Consider the following 14,610-nt stretch of genomic DNA (forward strand, 5'->3'; position numbering starts at 1 on the left):
CGACATACTACATAAAGCTGTCCCGACAGACTACATAAAGCTGTCCCGACAGACTACATAAAGCTGTCCCAACAAACTACATAAAGCTGTCCCAACAAACTACATAAAGCTGTCCCAACAAACGACATAAAGCTGTCCCAACAGACTACATAAAGCTGTCCCAACAGACTACATAAAGCTGTCCCAACAGACTACATGAAGTTGCCCCAACAAACTACATAAAGCTGTCCCGACAGACTAAATAAAGCTGTCCCGACAGACTAAATAAAGCTGTCCGGACAGACTACTTAAAGCTGTCCGGACAGACTACTTAAAGCTGTCCCATCAGAAAACATAAAGCTGTCCCAACAAACTACATAAAGCTGTCCCAAAAAACTACATAAAGCTGTCCCAGCAAACTACATAAAGCTGTCCCAGCAAACTACATAAAGCTGTCCCAGCAAACTACATAAAGCTGTCCCAACAGACTACATAAAGCTGTCCCAACAGACTACAGAAAGCTGTCCCGACAGACAACATAAAGCTGTCCCAACAGACAACATAAAGCTGTCCCGACAGACTACATAAAGCTGTCCCGACAGACTACATAAAGCTGTCCCGACAGACTACATAAAGCTGTCCCGACAGACTACATAAAGCTGTCCCGACAGACTACATAAAGCTGTCCCGACAGACTACATAAAGCTGTCCCGACAGACTACATAAAGCTGTCCCGACAGACTACATAAAGTTGTCCCGACAGACTACATAAAGCTGTCCCTACAAACTACATAAGGCTGTCCCAACAAACTACATAAAGCTGTCCCAACAAACTACATAAAGCTGTCCCAACAAACTACATAAAGCTGTCCCAACAAACTACATAAAGCTTTCCCGACAGACTACATAAAGCTGTCCCAACAGACTACATAAAGCTGTCCCGACAAACTACATGAAGCTGTCCCGACAGACTACATAAAGCTGTCCCAACAAACTACATAAAGCTGTCCCAACAAACTACATAAAGCTGTCCCAACAAACTACATAAAGCTGTCCCAACAAACTACATAAAGCTGTTCCAACAGACTACATAAAGCTGTCCCAAAAGACTACATAAAGCTGTCCCAACAGACTACATAAAGCTGTCCCAACAGACTACATAAAGCTGTCCCAACAGACTACATAAAGCTGTCCCAACAGACTACATAAAGCTGTCCCAACAGACTACATAAAGCTGTTCCAACAGACTACATAACGTGGTCCCAACAAACTACATAAAGCTGTCCCAACAGACTACATAAAGCTGTTCCAACAGACTACATAACGTGGTCCCAACAAACTACATAAAGCTGTCCCGACAAACTACATAAAGCTGTCCCAACAAACTACATAAAGATGACCTAAAAAATGTACGCCTATGCAACATTAACCAATTAAAAACAGTACTGTAGCAATGAGGTTTGTGCAGTAAGCTATAGGCCCAATACATTATAGCCTACAACACTCTACTCAACAAATTGGATGCAGGCCCTCGCTTCATACTTGTCGCCAAACCCACTGGCTACAGGTCATCTACAAGTCTCTGCTAGGTAAAGCCCCGCCTTATCTCAGCTCACTGGTCACCATAGCAGCACCCACCCGTAGCACGCGCTCCAGCAGATATACCTCACTAGTCACCCCCAAAGCCAATTCCTACTTTGACCGCCTTTCCTTACAGTTCTCTGCTGCCAATGACTGGAACAAACTGCAAAAATCACAAAAGCTGTAGACTCATATTTCCCTCACTAGCTTTAAGCACCAGCTGTCAGAGCAGCACCTGTACATAGTCCATCTGCAAATAGCCCATCCAACTACCTCATCCCCATACTGTATTTATTTATTTATCTTGCTCCTTTGCACCCCAGTATGTCTACTTGCACATTCATCTTCTGCACATCTACCATTCCAGTGTTTAATTGCTATATTGTAATTACTTCGCCACCATGGCCTATTTATTGCCTTACCTCCCTTATCGTACCTCGTTTGCACACACTGTATATAGATTTTTTTTCTACTCTATTATTGACTGTATGTTTGTTTATTCCATGTGTAACTCTGTGTTGTTGTATGTGTCAAACTGCTTTGCTTTATTCTTGGCCAGGTCACAGTTGTAAATGAGAACTTGTTCTCAACTAGCCTACCTGGTTAAAGAAAGGTGAAATAAAATGTAAAAATTAAAAATGATCATTGCATATTGGCACATACATCTGTAACTCCATTCTATAGGCCCTATTCTATATATTCAGCATGATGATGATGATGGTGATGATGATGATGATTAATACATGTGTTTGATGGTCTGTATCTGATGTCCAGTCTGATCCCTAAATAACATCGACAGTGGCGGTGTGCTGAATGGTCCACAGCATCATCTGGATAATGTGCGCAACAAGAGTTCAACATTCACCTTCTGCTACCATTTCTGTCAAGCCGACGACATATACAACTTGACTCATACGTTTGCAAAAAAAAAACGACTTATATGCACCATACAGAACGCACTGCAACTGCCTCGGCAATGCTGTGAGGCAAACGCAGCGTTCATTGGAAATGGATGTACTTCTGGTGTACCGAAACACAATGACGGTGTCGGTCGGTGTGTTCGAGGTGTGATCATGCCCAATGTCCACCAGATGCATTTAGGTTTTGTTTTGCTAGATGTCTAGCCCGCATTTCCCGTACTTGGCGCACATGTGCTTCGCTTTCAACTAGCTAAAAGCTAGCTAGTTGCAGTATGTGTGTGTACTTCTGTTTGTACCACTACATGGTAACGCAACACACAAGTTTAAAATATTGAACGCGTGTGGTACATAGAACACACCGCAGCCTACTGTGAACGCATGTGGTACATAGAACGCACCACAGCCTACTGTGAACGCGTGTGGTACATAGAACGCACCGCAGCCTACTGCAGCACCCCTAACTTAGTGTTGCGGGCTGCTCCATTGACAATGAATGACTTCCACTGGAACACAAAGTGTTACACATTTGGTGAACAAGAGGCGAAACGCTTCAAACACACCAACTGTATTAAGGCGCTAAATAGTATGCAGCAGCATCATCTAGATATGTGTGAAACATTCACCTTCTGCTACCATTTCTGTCAACCTGTTGTACGCATACAGTTTGACGCATATGTTCGATATATCCGACGTATGCACCACACATAACGTATTACCACTGCAACGCAATGCTGCAAGGCAAACTCGGCGTTCCATAGGAAATGAATGTACTTCTGGTGTACCGAAACACAACGACACAGTCGGTGTCTACGAAGCGTCAGGGGAGTGAGAGCAGCGTCTGTCCCTCCCGCTCTCCCTCCCTCCACTGAGAAAAGGGGTCATATTCTTCCAGCTGATGGCGGAATTCAAGTCACACTGCATTATTTCATGCACCAATTCATGTTGTTACTCCTATGACCGGAGAAAGTGAAATATTCCTTGATATTAAAAAAGACTCAAGCCGCTAATAACGCAAGATTATCAGAATCCTTTGCTAAAGTCATTCATTGCAGCTGCAGTGCTGGTTGAGTGGACGGACCGAAGGCACATTTTATGTCTTATAAAAGTGTTGAACAAAGTGACAGTGCTGAATAACAACTTAAACATTAACTTACTCATAAAAACAGCAACTATTTGCTGTATTCCTTGGGTCTCTCTCTAGTGATGGTTTTAAACGTTTTGCTATTTCACAGTACCCACTTTTCTGTTCATTCAAGGCTTATTTTTTACAGTCTATGGCTCGAGAAAGCTGTTCAGACACGTGATATGAGATATCTGATTGGCCAGCGGTTGGCCTATGGTTGCACTTGATTTGCTCTCTGGGCCTTCTGGGTAGGCAGAGCTCTACCTTCAGACACATGAAATGGTTCAAAATGGGGAAACTTTGCCTTCTCTGTTCTAATTCCTCATTAATTATAATTCCTAATTCTATGGTTATAACTATCTCATGGATGGTAAATCCTTGCATCCATAGCTTTGTAAAGTGGTTACATTGCTCCAGACCCATCAGTTTTTCAAATACCAGTTTACCCCTTTAAGCATGTGGAACAGCCAGAAGACTCATACAGGTTATGAGAAAAGAGGTTATGATGTTTTTACGAGGGGATAAAGAATCCCATTTACACTACACAATAGCCATAATAACACCTAGTTTGGACACACACACACACCTATTCACACACGCACACACACACAGGTAAAAGGAATCCAGGCTATGAGATTATATGAGTGGAAATCTTATAGCAGAAAAACAAGGAGCTGTTGTTTTATGGAAACTCAGAAACTCCCAGCAGCCTCTGTTGTGTTGAAAGGCTTTCACCGGCCCTGCAAGAACACACACACTCTCACAAAGGACACACACACACACACACTCTCACAAAGGACACACACACACACACACTCTCACAAAGGACACACACACACACACGCTCACAAAGGACACACACACACACACTCTCTCACAAAGGACACACACACACCATCATTCATGGAACAACGGTGCACTGATTGCAGTTGAACAAATATCCTATGACTCTTTGTCAGTGTCATTACGCCTATTCATCATCATCAACAACAACTTAATCGTCACCTTCGTCATCATCATCACCACCATCATCATCATCATCATTACTATCAACATCATCATGCTGAATATATAGAATAGGGCCTATAGTATGGAGTTACAGATGTATTTGTGTGTGAAAAATCTGACTCATAGACAGAATGTAAAGAGGATTTAACAACCAGAAACGGCCCAGTCTACTGCAGGCAGTGAGTTGTGTAGGCTAGTTAGTACAGTACAACCCTCTGGTTGATCACGACTCTGCTGCAGTCAATACTGCTCTGCCTTTCTGTCTGACGCACAAGCACACACACAAGCACACACACTCACACACAGGCACACACACTCACACACACTCACACACACAGGCACACACACACTCACACACACAAGCACACACAGGCACACACACACTTTCACACACACTTTTTCTCCACCATTCTCTCTCTCTTTCTCTCGCTCTCTATTTCTGTCTGTAGGACTCATGAAATGTGTTATGCAATAAAGTCAATGAAGTCAAGTCTCTGACTCTCTGTCCTCTTACTCCCACTCTCTCCTCTTCTGCCCCTAAAGGAGACTCCCACTCTCTCCTCTTCTGCCCCTAAAGGAGACCACACTCTCTCCTCTTCTACCCCTAAAGGAGACCACACTCTCTCCTCTTCTGCCCCTAAAGGAGACTCCCACTCTCTCCTCTTCTGCCCCTAAAGGAGACTCCCACTCTCTCCTCTTCTGCCCCTAAAGGAGACCACACTCTCTCCTCTTCTGCCCCTAAAGGAGACCACACTCTCTCCTCTTCTGCCCCTAAAGGAGACTCCCACTCTCTCCTCTTCTGCCCCTAAAGGAGACTCCCACTCTCTCCTCTTCTGCCCCTAAAGGAGACCACACTATAATACCTCTTCTGCCCCTAAAGGAGACCACACTATAATACCTCTTCTGCCCCTAAAGGAGACCACACTATAATACATCTTCTGCTCCTAAAGGAGACCACACTATAATACATCTTCTGCTCCTAAAGGAGACCACACTATAATACATCTTCTGCTCCTAAAGGAGACCACACTATAATACATCTTCTGCCCCTAAAGGAGACCACACTATAATACATCTTCTGCCCCTAAAGGAGACCACACTATAATACATCTTCTGCTCCTAAAGGAGACCACACTATAATACATCTTCTGCTCCTAAAGGAGACCACACTATAATACATCTTCTGCCCCTAAAGGAGACCACACTATAATACATCTTCTGCTCCTAAAGGAGACCACACTATAATACATCTTCTGCTCCTAAAGGAGACCACACTATAATACATCTTCTGCTCCTAAAGGAGACCACACTATAATACCTCTTCTGCTCCTAAAGGAGACCACACTATAATACCTCTTCTGCCCCTAAAGGAGACCACACTATAATACATCTTCTGCTCCTAAAGGAGACCACACTATAATACATCTTCTGCTCCTAAAGGAGACCACACTATAATACATCTTCTGCTCCTAAAGGAGACCACACTATAATACCTCTTCTGCCCCTAAAGGAGACCACACTATAATACATGATCAAAAATGTTTTTTAATTCATTTCAAAAATATATATTTCACATTAGATTGAGACACACAATTGCACAACTTCTGCACATTTAGTAGGCTATTAGTAGTGTTCAAGTCCCTGGTGCAGATACTATTCACAGTCATATCTACATTTAGCAGAACGCTTTTGTGGAAATCAAACATGATTGTTTTTCCTCGCTCCACACACCCTTATAAACCAGTCCAGTCTGTCTTTGGCTCCTTCACTGAATCTGACACTTCTCCAGCGGCTTGCCCGGCTTCCGTGCGGAGTTGGGGCCGAGGACTTGACGGAGATCAGTGCTGAAACTCGGCCGTCGAGCGAGCGGATACAGCGCCCCACACGGAGCCTTACAACCGGGCGCCTGGCTCCCTCTCCCGGCCACTCTGCCCTCCTTCAGCGCCTGGTACGACCGAATCGAAACTTTGCGGTGCTGCGACGGACTAGTTTCAGTTGGCAACCCGCCCCGTTTAGCCAGAGCCTCGAATACCTCCTCCAGATTAGTGCGGTCTTTGGCGGAGGTCTCGAAGTAGGCGCAGTCCTCACCGAGGGCTCGGAGCACCTCTGCCCGGGAAAGTTCTCTCTCCGCTGGGGACAGGTCCACCTTGTTAGCGCAGACTACCGTGGGGACCCGTGCGCTCTGGCCCGGCCTGGTGGGCTTGAGGAGCTTGGTTTTGGCCGCGAGGATCTCAGTGCGCAGGGCACACACCTCCTCGAAAGAGCTCCGGTCGTCCAGGGTGAAGACCAGAAGGAATATGTCACCTATACAGAACACAGGGGGAGACCGAAATATTATAGCCTATATTTTCATTATAGCCTACATTGTCATATTCTCATTAGCAATTTGAACTGACGTTCCTTCTGAGATAAAGATTATATTATATTATGTTATATTATATTCTATATGCTATTCTATCCATAACTTATACGTCCATATACACATATTTATATTCTCTCTCGTCGTTTATAAAGCATGCATGTCCACTTTCACGCACACCACATCTACGCGGAGAGAGAGGCTTATTCATACGTATGTATTTACATCTTTAACCCTGCGATAACAACTACTGTTGAGGCACCTCCAGCACGCTCCAACATAGAGACCATGATAAGGACTCCCGTTATAGCCTACATTCCCGTTACGCACCGGTTAGTATGGAGAGCCTGCGTTTCGCCGGGAAGCTCCTCTCTCCGGAGGCGTCCAGTACGTCGATCTGATACGTCTCCCCGCGGATGTGGAACATTTTCCGGAGGAAATCCTCGGAGGTGGGCTGGTACTCCTCCGCGAAGCCGTCCCAGAGGTACCGTCGCAAGATTGAAGTCTTGCCCACCCCGGGCGCACCCAGAACCACGATGCGCCTGCAGTTCTGCGGCTTGGTGGAGCTCAGCGGGTCCTGCCGAGAGTCCTGGGCGAGCCTTGGGTCGTCCTCGCCGAGCCGGATCTGCCCCTGGAGAACCAGATCAGATAGCTGGTCCAGTGGCGACCTCTTGCAAGAGTGGCCATCGGAGGGAGGTGGAAGCCAGCTAGCTGTGCTTGGGGACCGCACCACCCTCCCCTTCTTTTCCTGGTGCTTCCACTGAGACGTGACCATTTTAAGGAAACCCATGCTGGCTTTGAGCCCCGGTGAGTTCAGGTGCTGGGTTGCGTTTTTGTATGCCAGCAGGACCTTGGAGGAGCCGGGGCTCAGGGCTCTGGTCCCGGGGAACTGAGAAGGTTCAGCCCGCTGATGGGCGACGGGCGTGTTGGTTGTGGTGGCCGGTGGGCTAGTGGAGGGGTTACCTTTTACCTCCATCATGTTGTCTCACTTAAGTGGCATGTGAAATGTAGCCTATAATAGCCTGTAGGGCAGTGTGGATGCCTGGGTGGATCCTGCAATATTCCAAACTGTGAGGTTTGGACACTACATGTGGTCCTCGTGACACCTGTGTGTTTGCGCACATCTAGTCTGTGTGGTACAGAAACAGATGTCTTTTGGTGTTGTTTTTATAGCCATCCATGCGCCTGGCTCGTCCGCGTCACACGGCATGGGTCATCTGCTCGTCTCTCCCAACAGCTAGTTGCCAGAACTGCTGATTGACAGAAGCGGAGAGATTGTTATGTTCTCCGGGAGAACACCGAGTGTTCGCTGATTCTGGAACAATGGAAGCAGACAGTTCTACTGCAATGTGCACGGCCAAGACAGGAACTCTGGGTTTTTTTTGCGCACGTTGTGGTGGTTGGATAAATTGAGGCTATGGGAGATAGTGATGATCTGGTATTTTAAATTCAATATCAACATACAAAGAAGCCATATGTATTTGTTTACCAACTGCTGGCACACGGTGACACATCTGGCCTTTAGCCTTTTTGTATGAGCAAAAATAATCCTTACAAGCCTATTCATTATTGGCCAGATCAATGTCATTTTCTTTCCTTTTCATTACATTTTGTGAGGAAATAGTCCAACAAATAAAGGCCTACGGTATTGAGGAACAAAACATGAGAGCACCGTCAACACACACACATATATATATATACGAGCATCACCAAAGTGACATAGTTTCAATTGTATACAAATATTACGTGTTACTGTATGCTGCCTACTGCCTTTGATTTTCTTCGAGGGAAATTCTCATTCGGCGCTGTTGGATTTGACTGTTGTCCGACAAAAAGTGAGCATCCCTTTAACAGCAACCAAGCGTCCGTTGCCATGGGTACAGCGAGGCAGCGGGGAGAAAGAGACACGAATGACAAGGCTAGATGCTAGCTATCAACAGTTTCCTCAACGACGAAGTTGCTTTTGTATACATTGTATAAATGTCACTGTTTAGGGACAATTGTAACTTTCTTGTCTCCCTGCGTGACACCATTTTACTTTAGCTAAAACGACTTGCTCAGCTGCCGAGTTGACTAACTAGCTAGGTTACAACTAACTAACGTTACCTTAACTAGCCTAAGCATTGAAATGGCAAGTCTAGGCAAATCCACCGGCAAAACTCCCAAAAAGGAGGCGAGACCTCGGACCCCGCCAGGTATGTAGAATATAGCTAGCTAACATAGCTGTTATACTTTTAGCTAGCTAACTAAACACACACACACTTAACATTATAATCTTGACGCCTCCTGTTCTTCCTCTGTCTGTTCGTTAACGTTAGTCCATACGTGCGTGTGTGGGGGGGGGGGGGGGGGGGGCAGGGCGGGTAGATAGTCATGAATCATGTATGAAACGAGAATTTGTTCTCAGTCAACTTACCTGGTAAAATAAGTGTGAAATCAAATTAAAATTAAAGAGAGGGAGAAAGAAGAGAGAAAGGAACAAGACCTCCAAGGACACAGTGAAATCTAATTTCCTGTCTTTACTCTGTAAAAGAGACATTTTCGAGGCATAGGTGTGTATTTGTTTACGTGGGGCTCTGTTGTTGTGTGTGTGTGTTTATCTGTGTGTGTGTTTATTGATGTGGTGTGTGTGTGTACATAAACAGGACACAGTCACAAAAGAGAGTGCATGTGGAGCCTCAGTGTCCCCGTTGCCTTCCATTGTGTGCCAAGGTCACCCACTATGAAGGATGAGACTCCTGCAGTTTTTCTTTTATCCCTTCTGTGGCCTTCTCTCACTCTCCGCAAGGTGCTACCCTCCTCTGAAAACCACACAGAATGTACTGAGCCTCAGAACAGGTGGCAGGGAGAGGGGGGGTAGAAAAGGATAGAAAACCAGGGACAGACTCAAAAGATAAGCGGTGGGTTGTGTGGTGGTCATGGTAACCAGGGACAGACTCAAAAGATAAGCGGTGGGTTGTGTGGTGGTCATGGTAACCAGGGACAGACTAAAAAGATAAGTGGTGGGTTGTGTGGTGGTCATGGTAACCAGGGACAGACTCAAAAGATAAGTTATGGGTTGTGTGGTGGTCATGGTAACCAGGGACAGACTCAAAAGATGAGCGGTGGGTTGTGTGGTGGTCATGGTAACCAGGGACAGACTCAAAAGATGAGTTGTGGGTTGTGTGGTGGTCATGGTAACCAGGGACAGACTCAAAAGATGAGCGGTGGGTTGTGTGGTGGTCATGGTAACCAGGGACAGGCTCAAAAGATAAGCGGTGGGTTGTGTGGTGGTCATGGTAACCAGGGACAGACTCAAAAGATGAGCTGTGGGTTGTGTGGGGGTCATGGTAACCAGGGACAGACTCAAAAGATGAGCTGTGGGTTGTGTGGGGGTCATGGTAACCAGGGACAGACTCAAAAGATAAGCGGTGGGTTGTGTGGTGGTCATGGTAACCAGGGACAGACTCTGTTGCAGTTGGAGCGCTGAGGACGAAGAGAATTGCATAACTATGTGTTTGTGTATGAATATTCTGCTCCTCTCTTTCTCTCAATGTCAGGAGGTCAGTGAGTGATGTAACAATAGCTTTCCTAACAGCAAATCATGGTCTCCGTTTCAGATGTAGCCTGGTCTATGGGTTAGTGTTTGTTAAGCCTGGTCTCTGGGTTAGTGTTTGTTAAGTCTGGTCTCTGGGTTAGTGTTTGTTAAGCCTGGTCTCTGGGTTAGTGTTTGTTAAGTCTGGTCTATGGGTTAGTGTTTGTTAAGCCTGGTCTATGGGTTAGTGTTTGTTAAGCCTGGTCTATGGGTTAGTGTTTGTTAAGCCTGGTCTATGGGTTAGTGTTTGTTAAGCCTGGTCTATGGGTTAGTGTTTGTTAAGCCTGGTCTATGGGTTAGTGTTTGTTAAGCCTGGTCTATGGGTTAGTGTTTGTTAAGTCTGATACTGTTGGTTCACTAGTTCAGATGTAGCCTGGTCTATGGGTTAGTGTTTGTTAAGCCTGGTCTATGGGTTAGTGTTTGTTAAGCCTGGTCTATGGGTTAGTGTTTGTTAAGCCTGGTCTATGGGTTAGTGTTTGTTAAGCCTGGTCTATGGGTTAGTGTTTGTTAAGCCTGGTCTATGGGTTAGTGTTTGTTAAGTCTGGTCTATGGGTTAGTGTTTGTTAAGCCTGGTCTATGGGTTAGTGTTTGTTAAGCCTGGTCTATGGGTTAGTGTTTGTTAAGCCTGGTCTATGGGTTAGTGTTTGTTAAGCCTGGTCTATTGGTTAGTGTTTGTTAAGCCTGGTCTATGGGTTATTGTTTGTTAAGTCTGATACTGTTGGTTAACTAGTTCAGATGTAGCCTGGTCTATGGGTTAGTGTTTGTTAAGCCTGGTCTATGGGTTAGTGTTTGTTAAGCCTGGTCTATGGGTTAGTGTTTGTTAAGCCTGGTCTATGGGTTAGTGTTTGTTAAGCCTGGTCTATGGGTCAGTGTTTGTTAAGTCTGGTCTATGGGTTAGTGTTTGTTAAGCCTGGTCTATGGGTTAGTGTTTGTTAAGCCTGGTCTATGGGTTAGTGTTTGTTAAGTCTGGTCTATGGGTTAGTGTTTGTTAAGCCTGGTCTATGGGTTAGTGTTTGTTAAGCCTGGTCTATGGGTTAGTGTTTGTTAAGCCTGGTCTATGGGTTAGTGTTTGTTAAGCCTGGTCTATGGGTTAGTGTTTGTTAAGCCTGGTCTATGGGTTAGTGTTTGTTAAGCCTGATGCTGTTGGTTCAGTAGTTGGCTGTGTGTGTCATCACTGGAAACGTGGTTTTCCCCATATGAGTTCAAGCCAAAACAAATAGATTCAGAAATGGGGAAGCTTGGTTTATTATTCAGAATTTGAACAGGTGCCATGTTGGCCCCATGTGCTTGGAATGAAACAGTTGGTTCTCTCCTCTCCTCATCCTGTCCTCTCGTCTCCAGAGAAGAAACGTCTGAAAGTGTCAGAGGATTTCTCGTCGTGTCTGAGTGAAGAGCAGCCTCAGAGCCCCACTCTTAAAGGAGAGGACATCCAGGCCCTGGCCATCAGACCTGAGGACCTGGAGAAGGTGTGTGTGTGTATGTGTACATAATGTGTGTGTGTGTGTACGTGTGTGTACATAATGTGTGTGTGTGTGTGTGTACATAATGTGTGTGTGTGTGTGTGTACATAATGTGTGTGTGTGTGTGTGTGTACGTAACGTGTGTGTATGCATACATAATAGTAAATAATAAATACCTAGTCAGTTGCACAACTGAATGCATTCAACCAAAATATGTTTTCCTCATTTAACCCAACCCCTCTGAATCAGAGAGGTGCGGCGGGGGGGGGGGGGGGGGGGGGGGGAGTTCATGTTGGAGATTAACTGGGCAGATTTATCCACTTTGCTGGCTCGCGGTTCGAAGAAGCAACCTTATAGTGACTGTCCCAGCGCTGTAATCGCTAGGCTACCTGCCACTCTTGTGTGTGTGTGTGTGTGTGTGTGTGTGTGTGTGTGTGTGTGTGTGTGTGTGTGTGTGTGTGTGTGTGTGTGTGTACGTCCATAGTTGCGAGTGCCCCAGCCCCCTAAAGAACCCCAGAAGCCTGCAGCAGTGACCCGAGTGCTGGTGCGTAAGACCCGCCCACCTGATGACATCAGAAAGGGGGTGAGGGTAGCGGTGGCCCGCCCCCTGGCCCAGGACACCACCACACAGCCATTGGACTACACAGGTGAGCTGGCTACACTGCCCCTTCTGGCCAGAGGTGTGAGGTACAGGTGGGGTGTATCACCGTTGTGGTCACACAACACAATACAGTGGTCACCATTCCTGGTCCTAGAGAGCTACCGGGCTGTGTGGGATTCTCAAGCCCGGGATTAGTTCAATCAGGTGTGTGGGATTCTCAAGCCTGGGATTAGTTAAATCAGGTGTTTGGGATTCTCAAGACTGGGATTAGTTCAATCAGGTGTTTGGGATTCTCAAGCCCGGGATTAGTTCAATCAGGTGTGTGGGATTCTCAAGACCATGATTAGTTCAATCAGGTGTGTGGGATTCTCAATTCTCAAGCCACCTGGGTACACTGCAGCATCCACCGAGAGGCTCTTGCTGCCTAGGGAATGCCTGACAGCTTGAAAGACGTTTTGGACACTACAGTGAAAATGGTTAACTTTGTTAAAGCAAGGCCCCTGAACTCTCGTGTATTTTCTGCATTATGCAATGGTATGGGCAGCGACCATGTAACGCTTTTACAACATAGAGAGGTGCGCTGGTTATCAAGGGGCAAAGTATTGACACTTATTTTTGAATTGAGAGACGAGCTTCAAGTCTTCATTACTGACCATAATTTTCACTTGTCTGACTGCTTGCATGATGATGAGTTTCTCACACAACTGGCCTATCTGGGGGATGTTTTTTCTCACCTGAATGATCTGAATCTAGGATTACAGGGACTCTCCGCAACTATGTTCAATGTGCGGGACAAAATTGAGGCTATGATTAAGAAGTTGGAGCTCTTCTCTGTCTGCATTAACAAGGACAACACACAGGTCTTTCCATCATTGTATGATTTCTTGTGTGCAAATGAACTCAGGCTTACAGACAATGTCAAATGTAATTTAGCGGAGCACCTGAGTGAGCTGGGTGCGCATTTACGCAGGTACTTTCCCGAAATGGATGACACAAACAACTGGATTCGTTATCCCTTTCATGCCCTGCCTACAGTCAATCAATCAATCAAATGTATTTATATAGCCCTTCTTACATCAGCTGATATCTCAAAATGCTGTACAGAAACCCAGCCTAAAACCCCAAACAGCAAGCAATGCAGGTGTAGAAGCACGGTGGCTAAGAAAAACTCCCTAGAAAGGCCAAAACCTAGGAAGAAACCTAGAGATGAACCAGGCTATGAGGGGTGGCCAGTCCTCTTCTGGCTGTGCCGGGTGGAGATTATAACAGAACATGGCCAAGATGTTCAAATGTTCATAGATGACCAGCATGGTCAAATAATACTTACCGATATCTGAACAAAAGAGCCTCATCGAAATTGCAACAAATCTGTGAAAATTGAATTGAATCAGAAGCCACTGCCAGATTTCTGGATTGGGCAGCGCTCAGAGTATCCTGCCTTGGCAAAACGAGCTGTTAAGACACTGATGCCCTGTGCAACCACGTACCTATGTGAGTGTGGATTCTCGGCCCTCACTAGCATGAAAACTAAATACAGGAATAGACTGTGTGTGGAAAATGATTTAAGACAGAGTCTCTCCAATACAACCCAACATTGCAGAGTTATGTGCATCCTTTCAAGCACACCCTTCTCAATAACCTGTGGTGAGTTATTCACAAATTTCGATTAACAAAAAAGGTTTTATATGTAAGATGGTTGAATAAAGAGCAAAATTATTGATTATTATTATATTATTATTTGTGCCCTGGTCCTATAAGAGCTCTTTGTCACTTCCCACGAGCCGGGTTGTGACAAAAACTCTTCTTATGTTTAATAAATGTATTGTATAGTGTGTGTGTGTGGCAGGCTAACAATGATGGCAAAAAACAACATTTGAGAGTGCACTGACCCTGGTGCTAGAGGGGGTACAGCTGGAGGTTGAGTGTTTGAAGGGGTACGGGACTATGAAACGGTTGGGAACCACTGGTGAAGACAAAGAAGAAAAGGGGCTCAGAAACGAATGTC

At 45.6% G+C, this 14,610-nt stretch overlaps 2 protein-coding genes across 2 annotated transcripts in view; one reads left to right on the forward strand and one right to left on the reverse strand.

Annotated features, from left to right (window-relative positions):
• Window positions 1–6,136: 6,136 nt before the first annotated feature.
• LOC129845412 (GTP-binding protein Rhes-like) lies at window positions 6,137–7,959 on the reverse strand. Its single transcript, XM_055913330.1, has 2 exons — window positions 7,301–7,959; window positions 6,137–6,915 (listed from the first exon to the last, which is right to left on the reverse strand). Exons 1-2 carry the CDS (start codon window positions 7,947–7,949, stop codon window positions 6,377–6,379), a joined length of 1,188 nt encoding a protein of 395 aa, XP_055769305.1. The 5' UTR covers window positions 7,950–7,959; the 3' UTR covers window positions 6,137–6,376.
• A 375-nt stretch (window positions 7,960–8,334) lies between these two features.
• The window catches only part of LOC129845410 (MYCBP-associated protein-like), a 30,119-nt gene continuing 23,843 nt past the window's right edge, over window positions 8,335–14,610 (forward strand). The window contains exons 1-3 of the mRNA XM_055913328.1: window positions 8,335–9,165; window positions 11,886–12,010; window positions 12,489–12,651. Coding sequence (XP_055769303.1) covers window positions 9,099–9,165; window positions 11,886–12,010; window positions 12,489–12,651 — 355 coding nt within the window. The 5' untranslated portion in view covers window positions 8,335–9,098. The remainder of the gene's footprint in view (window positions 9,166–11,885; window positions 12,011–12,488; window positions 12,652–14,610) is intronic.

This window comes from Salvelinus fontinalis, unplaced genomic scaffold (genome assembly GCF_029448725.1).
Source record: "Salvelinus fontinalis isolate EN_2023a unplaced genomic scaffold, ASM2944872v1 scaffold_0300, whole genome shotgun sequence".
Classification (NCBI taxonomy): Eukaryota; Metazoa; Chordata; class Actinopteri; order Salmoniformes; family Salmonidae; genus Salvelinus; species Salvelinus fontinalis.